This window comes from Carassius carassius, chromosome 3 (genome assembly GCF_963082965.1).
Source record: "Carassius carassius chromosome 3, fCarCar2.1, whole genome shotgun sequence".
NCBI lineage: Eukaryota > Metazoa > Chordata > Actinopteri > Cypriniformes > Cyprinidae > Carassius > Carassius carassius.
The window spans coordinates 11,854,209-11,870,188 of record NC_081757.1 but is presented as its reverse complement, the minus strand read 5'-3'; the positions used below and the strand labels follow the sequence as shown (position 1 = coordinate 11,870,188).

Here is a 15,980-nt window from a genome sequence, read left to right as displayed (position 1 = left end):
TTGGTGAGAAGCACGTAAGATACATCCACAAGATTTTTCAAACATTCAGTTGCTCTCAAAAAAGACTCTGTGTTTTGTTCTGTAAGCACAATCTTTCTCTAAGCTTACAAAGCGAGAGAAGAATGCCAGAAGAGGGTTGTGAGAGCGGTCATTATAAACTGGGCATGTTCCACAAGGTCAAACATAAAACGGTTTTGTCACTTTGAATAGGAGGACAAAGCTCTCGATCTTCCACATACTCCAAAATACAGTTAGCACCATAATCTCTGACAGGCCCCTTATAAGAAGCAAGAACAGCCAAGAAAGCACTGCACTTTTACAGTAAAGTTATGTAATTAATACATGACTCATTTGCATACATGCAAATCAACCCCGGTCCCATTTGGATCTGCAAAGTGGGACGCTCTGTTCTCATTTGCTGACCTAAATACCACTTGTCACTCTACATTTCATCAGTTTTTATTAGTATTATCATTTATATTTCCTTTTAAGTTAAGAAGGAACAGTTGATTGATTAAATGTTTAAATCAAAGAAAGCTACATGCTCTTAATTGCATCATGACTGAGGGCTTCGGCTTCTTTACTCTAGGATGGTTTATGAATATGTTCTTTCCAATTAGTGTAAATCTACATAAATGCAAATCTAAATGACGGCGTGCCAGATCCCCTGTCGAGACTTTCGAATTTGATCTGACTTTGATCAAACACCAGTGGTGCAAGACTTTGTCCAAGTTTTACATTGGGACAAATCAACTTGCCCTGTGTCTCTGATCTGACAAATGCAGATTCATGGTTCAAACACAGCAAAAACAGAACATTTCTGGTCAAATTAGACTAATGTTTCTTAATTGTGCTTTTTCAAACTGAAGCTAACTTTAAAGCAAAGACTTTTAATATTGACCCTGGAAGACAACTTTAAATACAGCAACCCTGAGTCTTTGTTAATGGAGGGTAAATATGCATATATGAACTTCCCATCCCTTCTGAAAACCCCCTTAAGTAACATGTAGCGCAGAGTTGGTGCAGAACACTAGAAGCTTTAGGTGAGCCTCATTAAATGGTTTCATCAATGATTAATTGGCAGGTTTCGCAAACACAGCATGAAAACGAAGCCAAAGTTTTTCTGCCTTGAGACAGTGCTTTGCTTTAATTTGATGTGAGAGGTGCAGCAAAAAGGCTTCCTGAAGTTAAAAGAACTGTTGGATCGACTGAAAAGCCCAAGGACATTTACCTCATTTATGTTTACAAAAAGACCAATTCACTGTAGGTATTGTAAATGCTGGGCATTTAGGGAAAATGTCTCATTGCTTTGTTGCAAACAGCACTTTTTACACATGCAGGAGTAATCGTTTGTCTGGAACGATTGCATTTTCTCTCTCATCTTGTTCGCTTGTTTGAATCAAATAGTAACATCTTTATTGTTGTCGAGAACAAACAAAGACGGCTCGTCATTTCAGATCGCGGGTAAATCTTTGCTTTGCTGTACTACTGAAGCTGTGGCGGGACTCAGAAGTATTATCCGCCTACATTCTGTTCTAGTTTCATCTATTCTTCTGTTAGATATGCAGGCATGTGTATAAAAGAACACTGAATGCTGTTGAGCCGACCTCCTCAATTATTCAGCATCTCTCTCCGAAAATATAGATAGTAAATCAATGGTGATAAAAGAGCATAAGATACCATTTTAGATTCAAAGTACCTTTTGTATTAGAATCTCAGCCTCCCTTAGGTGAATGCATAAGTCAGATGCAGGCGTTATGAGAAACCCTGCAGTGTTGGGAACGCCATGTCGAGACAACACGAAGTCTTAAAACACCGTAATTGTGTGCCTTTGAATTATTAGTGCCCGAAGAGACGTGGCTGGATCCAGAGAGGAGTGAATTTGTGATTTCGTAGCTGATTTGTTGGGTGCACACAATGGATATCGCAGTAATTTCTAAGTGTAAGGGAAAGAAAATTATTGAGTGTAGAACAGGTGCATGGAAATCATTAACAAGCATATGTTACTCGCCTTGGATGTATAATGTGGCGGCTTGTCCAACTCAATATGCATCCATACAGGTTTGGCTACAGTGTGACTCCTTCCATAGTCTGGAGGAGCTTCAGGGACTGGAGAGAAACTGAAACTAGTTCAGAGACACCAGACAGGGATTCTTCATCCTCACAGAAGTTCTCAGAACATCAGTCCCTCCTCAATAAAATACTTTATATGTATCAGTTACATGTAATCGTGTGCGCAAGAGAACGATTGAACAGTGATTGATTGTGTCATTATTTGAAAAATATGAGCTGACCTCCCACTTAAGTTTAATATTTACCCACTACAATATGCATTATGATAGCATTTCACAAAAGAAAAAATATACAATTCAACCGTTCAAAAGTTTGATGCATTAAGACTTTTATATTGTATAACTGTTTTAAACTGTGATAAGAAATGTCACCCGGGCATCAGATTAGTCCATTAGAATGATTTCTGAAGGAACATGTGACATTAAAAAGTGGAGTAATGACTGCTGAAAATTCAGCTCGCCATCACAGAAATTGTAAAATAGATATTATAAAATGGAAAAAAGTCATTTTAAATTGTAATAAATGGAGTCTTGGTAAGTATAAGAGTCTTCTTTTAAAACATCTTACTGACCCAACACTTTTCAGTATATATATATATATATATATATATATATATATATATATATATATATATATATATATATATATATATATATATATATATATTAGTTCTGTTTTAATGATTACATTAATTAATATCTTTCAAAAAATATATATATTTTTGTATATATTTTACTGGAAAAGGAATAAACTATGCCTAAATCTATGTAATACTATATGATTACATTTACATTTAATCATTTAGCAGACGCTTTTATCCAAAGCGACTTACAAATGAGAACAATAGAAGCAGTCAGGTCAACAAGAGAACAACAACAGTATACAAGTGCCATGACAAGTCTCAGTTAGTCTAGTATAGAACGCATAGGCAGGTTTTTTTTTTTTTTAATGAAAAGACAAGAAAGGGAAAAGTGCTAGTGTTAGTTGGTTAAGTGCAGGCGAAAAAGATGAGTCTTTAGATGTTTCTTGAAAATGAGTAAAGACTCAGCTGTACGAATTGAGATTGGGAGGTCATTCCACCAGCTGGGCACAGTCCAGGAAAAGGTCCTTGAGAGTGATTTTGAACTTCTTTGGGATGGTACCACAAGGCGTCGTTCACTTGCAGAGCGCAAACTTCTGGAGGGCACATAAGATTTAACCAATGAGTTTAGGTAAGTTGGTGCCATGCCAGTGGTCGTCTTGTAGGCTAGCATCAGTACCTTGAATTTGATGCGAGCAGCTACTGGTAGCCAGTGTAACCTGATGAGGAGAGGAGTAACGTGAGCTTTTTTTGGCTCATTGAAGACAACCCTCGCTGCTGCATCCTGGATCAATTGCACAGGCTTGACAGTACATGCAGGAAGGCCCGCCAGGAGAGCATTACAATAGTCCAGTCTGGAGAGAACAAGAGCTTGGACAAGAAGTTGGGTTGCTTGCTCTGACAGGAAGGGTCTAATCTTCCTAATGTTGTATAAGGCAAACCTGCAGGACCAGGTAGTTGTAGCAATGTGGTCTGTGAAGCTTAACTGATGATCCATCACAACTCCTAGGTTTCTAGCTGTCCTCGAAGGAGTAATGGTTGATGAGCCCAGCTGTATAGAGAAGTTTTGATGAAACAATGGATTAGCTGGAATCACCAGGAGTTCTGTCTTCGTAAGGTTAAGCTGAAGGTGATGGTCATTCATCCAGCTAGAGATGTCACTCAGACAGGCTGAAATGCGAGCAGCTACTGTCGGGTCATCTGGTTGGAATGAGAAGTAGAGTTGGGTGTCATCAGCGTAGCAGTGATAAGAAAAGCCATGCTTCTGAATGACAGATCCTAATGATGTCATGTAGATGGAGAAGAGAAGTACTGAGCCTTGAGGAACCCCAGTAGCAAGGTGGTGTGACTTTGAAACATCACCCCTCCAAGACACACTGAAGGATCTGGCAGAGAGGTAGGACTTAACCCACAGGAGTGCTGTTCCAGAGATGCCCATCTTTCTGAGGGTGGACAGGAGAATCTGGTGATTAACAGTGTCAAAAGCAGCAGACAGGTCCACTAAGATGATTACTGAGGATTTTGAAGCTGCTCTTGCTAGTCGCAGGGCTTCAGTAACTGAGAGCAGAGCAGTCTCAGTTGAGTGGCCACTTTTGAAGCCAGATTGGTTGCTGTCCAGGAGGTTGTTCTGTACAAGGACCATAGAAAACTGGTTGAACATCAACCAGCAAAAGTTGTCCAAGCAAGATGTTAAAGTGGAGCAAAGAGTGTCAGTAGCACTGTTCGTGTCCAGAGCAGAGAACTGAGAGAGTGCAGGAAGCGAGGATGAAACCACAGAAGATAGGTTTATCTTCTGTTTATAATATATAATAAATGTATTTAAAAAAAAAAAAAAAAACATCTAGGCTTCCATTATTTTTATGGCTTCTGATAAAAAATTAAATAAATAAAAATTTAAAAAAGACTCTTGAATTACATGTTGCATTTTATCACAATGAGCCAAATTTAGTCATGTTGCCAAAATGCAACATCAGAGTACTGCAAAGCCAGGCCTAATTTTGTCCAAACTTTACAGCATGGTTGCATCCACAAATTAGGTTCATGGATTCATTGTGCCTTTGACCTCACTGGGGCCATCTGTAGTGTTTCACTACTAAACGCTCTTTGGCTTTCTTTGTGCACATCTCTGTTTATTCCACAGCTGAGCAGCAGTTTTCTGGAGCTTTGTCAGGCTTGATTCAAGAAAGCAAAGAACAGAGCTTTTTGTCAAGCTGTCAAACTTCAGGGTCAACATAGCTTTCATTTCTAAGACAAGGTCAGAACAGTTCAAAATCGCTCCGGCCGCTCAGATTTCACTTTGAAACAGGTGGCCATTTGCAGAATGCAATCATTTGAGCCACTCCAAAACACATCACGTTTTGACAAATTTATGGAGACTCGTGGAGAAATGCTGCACACAGTTTTACGCTAATTAATTCAGTCACTTCTAGACATTTAGTAAACAGTCGCCTCCAATTCACCAGAGAGCATTTGGAGTAGTCCTGTGGAGAGAACACCACCCAGATTCATGTCAATATTGACAAATAGTCTATACTCAACTGCATATTTGTAAATGATTCTTGGCATAGACTACAGCTCTTGCCATGGACATTATTGCTGAAAATCCCCACAATCCTCCTGAGAGTTATCACATTTGGTTGGGCGGTGAATAAAGAGCAATGTTTTTTCCCCTCCAATCTTTTCAGTCTATCATTCATTAATTCAAATGAAGGACATTTATAATATTCAACTTTAAATACAGCATTCCTTCTGCATTTCCAAGGAACTTCTATTCTATGCTAAATAACCACGTATTCATCCAAGAATTGAATTACATCGCGGACACAATAGGACCTGTGACGCACCAGAACTTTGATATGGAATAATGCAGTAGATACTCAAATGAATTGGATTGAACAAAGGTTAAATGTTTTTCAAGCACTCAATGTCGCAAAAGCCTTGGACGACAAAGCGTCTAAATACAGTTGTAGGCGTACATACATTTAAATTTCTTTGAACGAGGGTGAAAAATTTTGTGCCGCATTAGTGCCTGAGACATTCAGTGCATTTAACAGAACAGGGCAGAATTTGCATAATGGGTTTTTTCTTATTCTCTTTGAAATCCAGAGTGCGGAATAACAAATGTATATGAAATAGCAGCCAAACATCAATAAATGGAAATGCCACAATTCTCTGTGGATGGTCTTGGGTGGATTTCTGCTGGAGGAGGAAAAACAGCCCGCTTATTGCAAAATAAGCAGAAAAGCGGATGTGATCAAACTCATGCCCACCAGGCTCGCTAATGCACGCACACACACACACACACACACACACACACACAGTATAGCCCACCTCTCACTTCTTCTAATCAGATGCAGTGAGATGTGGCAGCTCCTGCTGTGGAGCTATGGGAGGAGCAGCATGTCTCACAGGTGCTTTCAAAGAACAAGACATAGCAGTGGAGAGACTGTAATTACTCTCCAATTACAGATAAAGATCTCACTTGAGGGCTGCAACATAAAGTATCCTAACAGCCGTGCAGACCCACTTACACTACGACTTAAAAAAGTCCAAGCAAGAGTGTCTTAGGAAATGCCCTTTGCAGGTACAATGATAATCACCATTATGAAAAGGACGCTTTTTAATTGCTGTGGTTTTCGAACTGACTCACTAACAGATAGACAAAAGTGCCACTGAATCAGTCAGCATAAAGCATTCTTATACTGTATGTAGTTTTTTGGTCAGCATTTAATATATATATATACATATACACACACACATGCATGTTCGTATATGTAAATATTGTGTGTGTGAGTGAGAGAGAGAGAGAGAATACAGTATATAAATATCTAAAAATACATAATCATTTAAATGGTGAATATATTAAATATAATTTATTTTTATCATATATATTAATGTATAAAGATGCATACAGGTATGTGTATTTATGTATGCGTGTGTGTGTGTGTGTGTGTGTGTGTGGACCTACATTAAAAAGTGTAAAAAGCTGTGTGCAATTAAAATCCTTTATCTTTATAGCGTCTTACAACATAAAGAGGTCAAAACACTTAATGCATATTTTAAAGGAAATCCTTGAAGCAATGACAAGAGCATATTTCACATTCATGGGCAAAAGCCTTTGTTCTTTATAAAAAATAAGTTGTTACAGAACATACGTGGAAAAGGAATTTCCAAATGAGGTTCTCTCTTCATGTGCTTATATTTTAGTCTTTTATTCTTTTAACTGAATATGTATAGAAGGAATAAAACACAAGGTGAGATCAGAAAATATTCACAAAACGTGTCATTTGGAATTACTTTGTGAGACTGAAGTTGACGGCTGCTTATAATGTGATGCAAATGTAAAACCTTCAAATCATTGCATAAATTCCTTATTTGACATCATTTTTTTCTTCTGAAGCTGAAATTCTTTTCTCTCTTTCCTTCATTCTTTGAGAACACAAACAGAAGACAAAAAGCGTGTTAATATCTTTAATATTTACAGTTTCTTTAAAAAAGTATGTGGCATTTCCCTCCCCAACCCCTTCCACACAAATCCTGTTTGAAAATATTATTTCATGTTATTTTTTCCTTAACTTTTGTCAACAAAAATAAAATGCATTTGGCAAGCTAACTGGAAACTGGCAGTTCTGGATACATAAAAATAATATTTCAAGTGATTTGGTGTAAGAATATCATCTGAACTGACAAAATACAATCGACATGACATTTTTGTACCATTCATGTTCATAATGTGTTACACATGTATAATACTTTTTTTTTTTTTTAGCTATAACGTTACCATTGTTTTCAAACTGAACTCCATCCAAACATCTGTCTTGCCTTGAGAAGTAAAACATGAGCTTTGAATGTTCTCTACAATACGGTGCATATTAAAAGTGCAGTAATGTATACAGTATAAAATGGCTATCTGGGTTATCATGGTTAGATTTTGTACAGCATATGCACAGCAGTTTCCACAGCAAAAAGTCCTCTACAAAAATGCATTTCAGAAGTGAGTTCCCATGTGAGTCCAAAAGTGCGCTAACGTCATCTCTAAATGTGAGCGATGGGATTCGATAAGCTGAGTTTAAGTTTGTCCACCGCTAGTGGGGATTTCAGAATGTGACAGCACCTCAATACCCAGACACAGCTTTGGCTGTAAAAGAGATAAAGAGCAAGAGATGTGAAATGTGAAGAAATAAAGCAAAACAAAACAATACAATACACTGAAAAAAGACCCATACATTAGAGTGTACTAAAGTAATACATTCTTCACTGCTGAAACAAAATAAAGGTTCATTAAAACCCATATGGTGCAAGCACCTACACTGCAAGATTTTAAATACAATTTATCATTTAATTTTATGTTACTAACTTCTTTGTAATTATTTGTGAAACATACAAGCAATTTACTAGAAATCTGTTTTGACACCACTTTTTCCCCAGTGTAGTCTCTTCAACTCAGCTGCCTTTTTTTTTATAACCCAAGAATTACCTTACTAAATAGTAGACAGGTAAACACTCTCCACCCTCCTTCTCTCTGTGCAGCATGTTACATAGAGAAAATGCTGAGTTAAACACACTTTAACACATGCATGTGCGTGACACATGCAGCATGCAGTTCACTTTCATACAAATGCTGCTGAAACAGCAGAATAACTCGACCAGCTCAGGCATTCAGTGATTAAATGGATTGGCTAATAAACATGTACAGCTAAATGTAAAGATATGCACTCAAATCAAATCTTTCGTATAGTATAATACAGAACAATCATGTCACTGTCCAACAGAATACGGTACAAACAATGGCAGAAGATCTTTAATATATATATATTTTATGCCAAAAATCATTAAAGATATAAAGTAAAGATCATGTTCCACAAAGATATTTTGTAAATTTCCGACCGTAAATATATCAAAACGTAATTTTTGATTAGTAATATGCATTGCTAAGATCATCATGTGGACAACTTTAAAGGAAATTTTCTCAGTATTTAGATTTTTTTGCATCCTCAGATTCGAAATATTCAAATAGTTGTATCTCGGCCAAAGATTTTCCGATCCTAATAAACCATACATCAATGTAAAGCTTATTTATTCAGCTTTCAGACGATGTACTGTAACAACTCAATTTTTAAAAACTTAGACTTTAAGGTTCAGGGACACAAATATATACAGCAATGTACTGTCACTTAGTAGGAGATCTATAGTTATATTTATTTATTTAGTTATTTATTTTTCAGTATATGTATTTTATTTTATTTTATTTTTTGGGACATCAAAATATCAATACTGTAGTCTAAAATCATAACCAGGATCAAGATTTCTAAAGGTAAGACCAGCTAACTTTTCATGCTGGGTTTATTTACATGTTAGATAATGATTTACAATCTAAATCATGACAAAAATAAATAAATAAATTGCGCCTTTAAGACCTAATGGGGACAAAAGTGTACTGTATTTGTGGACAGTGCCTCATGAACTGCACATAATAGCTCGTAATTAGCATGTGTCAAATGGGAAATCATGGCAGTTCACTAATTTGGGGCATGCTGAGAAGCAGAACACACAATGCAGGTGGAGGTCATGCTCTTTTTAATGAACTGCACTAAAATAGCTTTGGAGAGATGCGCACACATATAAAGTGTCCAAAGACGAAGTGCCATGTTTTTCCTTTTTTCCCCACAAAACCTTGATAGTCGTTCTGCTGTTTATTTCAGCAAGTCACAGACATTGAAACACAAAAGCTCTTTACAGATTACAGATGGCAAAGCAAGTGGTGTTTGGCAACACAACAGCATGTGCTGCCTTAGCGATGCCCTGAGTCTTTGTTAATTACAAACAATTCACAAAAGACAGCATTTGTTTATGGCTTTTTAGGCTTATTGGCAAACAAAAAGCCAATTTGCACACAATTCACACACCTCTCCATCTCCAGATGTGGAGGCAGTTGTTTAGAGGGGGGCCAATCTACACTACTCATGAAGTTACTCAATACTACAGCACAAGCCCTGATGAAGCACATTCATGCAGCATGCAGACAGAAAAGGTGCCAAAACACACAGGGAACAATTAGCAAAAGTGCATTTCCGTGCTAAACGGTTAGCAGTTAGTTCTTACTTTGTTGTTCTCTGATTAGACAAAGGTGTAGTGAAATCCATTGCTCAGGGGAGGGGGGGCAGACTGAGCCGTAGAGACGGCAACAGGAGCGGGGGGAGGAAGAGGAGGAAGTGGTGGAGGTTGAGGGAGTGAGGTGGGACTGTTAACCGGTGGTGAGGCTGAAGCAGAAGCAGAAACAGGAACAGGGGAGTGTAGAAACACACAGGGAGCTAGTGACAAAGTTATAGTAACTGCTACTACCACACACTACAAAGTGCCATTCGTGAGTACATAACTACAAGAGCGATCGGAGGACATCAAGGTAGTCAAACTTAAAGGGATATTTAACAAAAACAAACAAACCAAAAAAAAAATTGGTTTCCACTTTATATTAAGTGGCCTTAACTACAACATACTTGCATAACAAAATAAGTACAATGTACTTATTGTGTTTGTATTGTATTGCAAAACACTTGCTGCTATTGAGGTGGGATGGGGTAACATTAGGCACAGGTTTGGTGGTAAGGGTAGGTTTAAGGGTGGGTTAAGATGTAAGGGATGGTTCAACAGTGTAATTATTAATGTAATTAAAGAAATTAATTACAGACATAATTACATGCAGGTATTTATATACAACCCGAATTCCGGAAAAGTTGGGACGTTTTTTAAATTTTAATAAAATGAAAACTAAAGGAATTTCAAATCACATGAGCCAATATTTTATTCACAATAGAACATAGATAACGTAGCAAATGTTTAAACTGAGAAATTTTACACTTTTATCCACTTAATTAGCTCATTTAAAATTTAATGCCTGCTACAGGTCTCAAAAAAGTTGGCACGGGGGCAACAAATGGCTAAAAAAGCAAGCAGTTTTGAAAAGATTCAGCTGGGAGAACATCTAGTGATTAATTAAGTTATTTGATATCAGGTCTGTAACATGATTAGCTATAAAAGCTTTGTCTTAGAGAAGCAGAGTCTCTCAGAAGTAAAGATGGGCAGAGGCTCTCCCATCTGTGAAAGACTGCGTAAAAAATTGTGGAAAACTTTAAAAACAATGTTCCTCAACGTCAAATTGCAAAGGCTTTGCAAATCTCATCATCTACAGTGCATAACATCATCAAAAGATTCAGAGAAACTGGAGAAATCTCTGTGCGTAAGGGACAAGGCCGGAGACCTTTATTGGATGCCCGTGGTCTTCGGGCTCTCAGACGACACTGCATCACTCATCGGCATGATTGTGTCAATGACATTACTAAATGGGCCCAGGAATACTTTCAGAAACCACTGTCGGTAAACACAATCCGCCGTGCCATCAGCAGATGCCAACTAAAGCTCTATCATGCAAAAAGGAAGCCATATGTGAACATGGTCCAGAAGCGCCGTCGTGTCCTGTGGGCCAAGGCTCATTTAAAATGGACTATTTCAAAGTGGAATAGTGTTTTATGGTCAGACGAGTCCAAATTTGACATTCTTGTTGGAAATCACGGACGCCATGTCCTCCGGGCTAAAGAGGAGGGAGACCTTCCAGCATGTTATCAGCGTTCAGTTCAAAAGCCAGCATCTCTGATGGTATGGGGGTGCATAAGTGCATACGGTATGGGCAGCTTGCATGTTTTGGAAGGCTCTGTGAATGCTGAAAGGTATATAAAGGTTTTAGAGCAACATATGCTTCCCTCCAAACAACGTCTATTTCAGGGAAGGCCTTGTTTATTTCAGCAGGACAATGCAAAACCACATACTGCAGCTATAACAACAGCATGGCTTCGTCGTAGAAGAGTCCGGGTGCTAACCTGGCCTGCCTGCAGTCCAGATCTTTCACCTATAGAGAACATTTGGCGCATCATTAAACGAAAAATACGTCAAAGACGACCACGAACTCTTCAGCAGCTGGAAATCTATATAAGGCAAGAATGGGACCAAATTCCAACAGCAAAACTCCAGCAACTCATAGCCTCAATGCCCAGACGTCTTCAAACTGTTTTGAAAAGAAAAGGAGATGCTACACCATGGTAAACATGCCCCGTCCCAACTATTTTGAGACCTGTAGCAGAAATCAAAATTGAAATGAGCTCATTTTGTGCATAAAATTGTAAACTTTCTCAGTTTAAACATTTGCTATGTTATCTATGTTCTATTGTGAATAAAATATTGGCTCATGTGATTTGAAAGTCTTTTAGTTTTCATTTTATTAAAATTAAAAAAACGTCCCAACTTTTCCGGAATTCGGGTTGTATATATATATATATATATAAGTAAATTTAAAAACATGTATGCACATAATAAGTTAATTGTACCTATTTTAAATGCAAGTACAAAGTAGTTAAGGGGACTTAATTTAAAGTAGGAACAAAAATTCTTTCATCATTCATAACCTTCATGCCATTCCAAGACTTCCATTCTTCAATGTAACAAAAAGAAGGACCTCTAAAAAAAGTTGTTTTCAAACAGGAAGGAAAAGAACTATAAAAGTATCATAAAAACGATATTCATGATTTGTTACATTTAAAGCCATAAGAACCAGTAGCAATACAATAACTTTTGATGTGGCCAGCCTTTATAAAATGAAATGAATACTGTTCTTCAGTAAAAAGAAACAAAACCTTGATTAATAATAATAAGAAATATTTATTTAGCACATGGAGGCCTGTAGAAATACCATCAAAGAAATATGTTACATTTTAAAATATAATAAAATAGAAAACAGTTACTTTAAATTGTAATAATATTTCACAATATTAGTGTTAACTGTGTTTCTAATCAAGTATAGTCTTACAGAGAATAGACTAAAAAATTTTAAAAAGACGTCAAATCTTATCCAAGCCCAATCTTTCGAACAGTGATTTATTTTCAGTGAATCAGAAGATCCAGTTCACAAAACTGGTTTGAATCTGAATGCTGTGACTCTCAAGTTCAGCTCACGGACTCTGAATGATCCAGTTGCAGTGGTTACCAGCTGACTGAAGGAGATTATTCTCAGCTAATAAGGACTTTGGTCGGCTCTTCGTTTGACTTCAGAAACATGCTTCTGATCAGAATTTAATCCAATCAGTGATAGTCAAGATTAGTGATAGTCAAGGACACATTGTGATCGGAACGGAGTGTAATTAGGAATATAGCACACAAGTCACATAGACCATCCTGATGGTGCTTTTGCATACGTATATGCATACATGCTTTTGAAGACTGAAATCCTCAGTGCCCTTAGGCACTATGTCCTCCTTTTTTCAAAATAAAAAAATCATAAAGTCACATGGGTTTGGAACAATATGAGGGTGAGGAGTACATTTTCTCTTCTGGGCAACCATTCCTTTAACCAGGTCTACCAGCTTTAACCAGGATGTCCTTGGCTCCTCCAGCTGGTAGTCCACCTAAACCAGTTTGGACCGGTTGGTATCAATTTTAGCTACATCTGGCCTTTTCTACCATTTTTATTCATAGAACAGACAAGACTGGGTTAGTGGAACCAGGCAGTGTCTCAAGCCAACGCGCACTGCCCACATGAACACCACAATTCGATATGTTACGAACATGTGTTTACATCCCATAGCTCTGACTATTTTAGATGATTTCTGTCTGCACTCATAAACTCTAAATAAATGCTGAAAGTGGTGCTGTGGTTGATCAAAACCCTGACCTGCCTTCACAGATGAGATCCTTCACATAAGGTATTCTGGCATGTCCTCCATTGGAAACACTGTGGTAATTGTTGACTATGCCATACTGCCAGCCTCACACATTATGATCCATCACGTCAGGACGAATTGACTGTAAATCTGTGTGACTAAGAGAGACATGTTGCACCCTGTCTGAAGGTTAGACCTGGCAGAGTGAGTGAGGCCTCTGTAAGAAGTAAAGATGAAACGATGGTGTGCTTTTATGCCAGTTCAGAAAGATGTTCAAAGTGCTGCCACGGGATGCAGAGTGAACAAGCCCCAGTGCATATTCAACTGGGTCATTGATCGGCTCTGAAAAAAAAATGGCCTCATCAAGAGATTCCTCCCAGCCTGAAAGATCCGACATGTCTCCCAATTAGCAAGCATCTTTACTCGTCAGATCTGCGCTAATAAGGAATAATGTTCAGTTATTAACGTTGCAGCTGATAGGCTTGGCTTTGCTCTTTCTTTTTCCTCATCACGCCTCCAATGCCGATGTTTTGAAACAGGGAGGACTCGGTTTCTCCTTATGTTCACAGTTAATCAGTAGTTGTCAGTGTGATTATTCAGGAACTTTTATCGACACTGTCAGATTTGCATTACAAATAACAATTTCTGAAGTGTTTTCTTCACATTTACCTTGATCTTTTCAGAGGACCTGAACTTGTCAAGGTGTGCCGCAGAGCATATCTGAAATTAATCTATTCAAATAGAGCTCTGGCAGTCATACAGGTGTGAACTGTTGATTGTATGTTAATATGGGACTCTTTTTCAGCATCCTTAGCACTAACATGGATTGTGCACACTGAACTCCCTGTCCTTACTCTTGCCATTTAAAATCTTTTGTGCTTTTTAAAATAAGTTTTAACTGTGTTTTGTAAAAACCCAGTATATGCTTCCATAAAAAATGGAGTGTATTAACAAGATAATTTCAGGAATCAGTAATAATAATCAGTAAGAATTTAAGGAATCAGTTCAGGTAAGTAGTAATGCTGCTGGTTAGTTTACCTGCCACTTGTTTGCTCTTGAGCGAGGCCTCTGATGCTAAGGCATAGGACATGGTGATGATTCTCTCTTGCTCCTGTAGAGCTGAGTCTATGCCCAGTAGCACCGGCTTGTCTACTGCTGCAGGAGGAGGTATATTCTGGACACTTATATGCATACAAGAAACAAGCGCATTAGAGTAAACTCTCAGAGAAAAGTGTAACAAATCTTCTCAGCATTTTGGGGTCGGTAAGTTTTTTTTTTTTTTAAGAAGGAATTAATATTTTTATTTTAGTAAAGGAGTCATTAAATTGATCAAAAGTGAGAGTAAAGATATTTATAATGTTAGAAAATATTTGTATTTAAAGTAAATGTTTTTCTTTGGAACTATTTCCAACATAAGAAATCATTCTTGAGCACCAAATGCTTTGCCATAACCAAAATAAATGACATTTCAAATGCTCTTTAAATATAAAACCGTTTGTATACATTTTTATAATATTTCACAATATAAAATTTTACAATATTCTGATCAAATAATGATACTTACAAACCCCAAACTTCTGAATGGTAGTATATAAAATCAATAAAGATGATAATAAGAGCAGCTGGGTTGAACGAGACTGATCTGCCAGTACCTAGACTTAGCCAGGATGCTCTTGATTCGTTCCATTTTACGATGTCTGGCCTCCATTTCCTGTGGGCTGAGGGGCTCCTCTGGATCCATGTCCACATAGCGCTCAGGGATGGCCACCTTTTGTGGCTTTGCCAGCTATACAGTCATTGAGACCAAACACACACCATCAAATCACTTAATTCTGAAATCCAACGTCCAGTCATTAAAGTTGAACATTTTCTTTAGTTTGAACATTTTTTGTTCTCTTGAAATAAAAAGCCTATATTTTATATAATATGAAATGAACTCAGGATAATTTGACCAAAAATGAAAATAAGTACCGTCTCACTCAACATTAACATTTACCACATCTTTTCTCTATAAAGCAAAAGCACATAGTGACTGAGGCTTTTGTTCCACACAACAAGGAAATCATGTCAGAATCTTTTTTTGGGGGGGGGGGGGGACTAGCCGTTTAAGCAGTGGGGTTACCTCTTTGCTGAGGTCCAGCTGGTAGTCCAGAGGCTCCAGATCTAGTTCTCTCATGGGTGTGCTGCTCAGAGTGAACCATTCGTCTGAGTGAGAGCGCTGTCTCTCTTTGTGCTCGACTTGTCTCCCTTCACCCTGCACGGCCCGCTCCAGAAGCTGCAAATCAAAGTCCTGCTCTCTCCTCCACTGAAGGCACACAAACACACAGAGCCCTGAGACGGCCGATCTAGACCTCACATACATCCAACTCTGGATATGAAAATGTAATATTTTGGTTCTGTAATGGTCTTCACCTGATTTACAGGCCAGGTTAAGTGTAGAATAACATTTCCAATAACACTGGGAAAAACGTAACTGAGCATTAAAGCCAAAATGACGTCTGTGCTTCACATATCAACTTACATCCAACATTCATTCTTTACATGAAATAAAAAGTTTAAAGAGGAAAGCCTTGCACATAAACAACACACAAAACTGGGTTAAACTGCAACCTTGAGGGTAA

General features: G+C 37.8%; 1 protein-coding gene across 6 annotated transcripts in view; it reads right to left on the bottom strand.

Annotated features, from left to right (window-relative positions):
- Positions 1 to 15,980, bottom strand: part of LOC132119407 (pleckstrin homology domain-containing family A member 7-like) — a 156,482-nt gene that overhangs the window by 56,366 nt on the left and 84,136 nt on the right. For 3 of the 6 annotated variants that reach the window (XM_059529354.1, XM_059529328.1, XM_059529345.1), the window contains 3 exons: positions 15,482 to 15,664; positions 15,012 to 15,145; positions 14,398 to 14,540 (listed from right to left, as the gene is read on the bottom strand). In XM_059529354.1, coding sequence (XP_059385337.1) covers positions 14,398 to 14,540; positions 15,012 to 15,145; positions 15,482 to 15,664 — 460 coding nt within the window. Of the gene's footprint in view, positions 1 to 7,109; positions 7,791 to 8,129; positions 8,175 to 9,056; positions 9,913 to 14,397; positions 14,541 to 15,011; positions 15,146 to 15,481; positions 15,665 to 15,980 lie in introns of those variants that run through there. The other 3 variants (XM_059529364.1, XM_059529372.1, XM_059529337.1) reach the window with 3 other exon arrangements.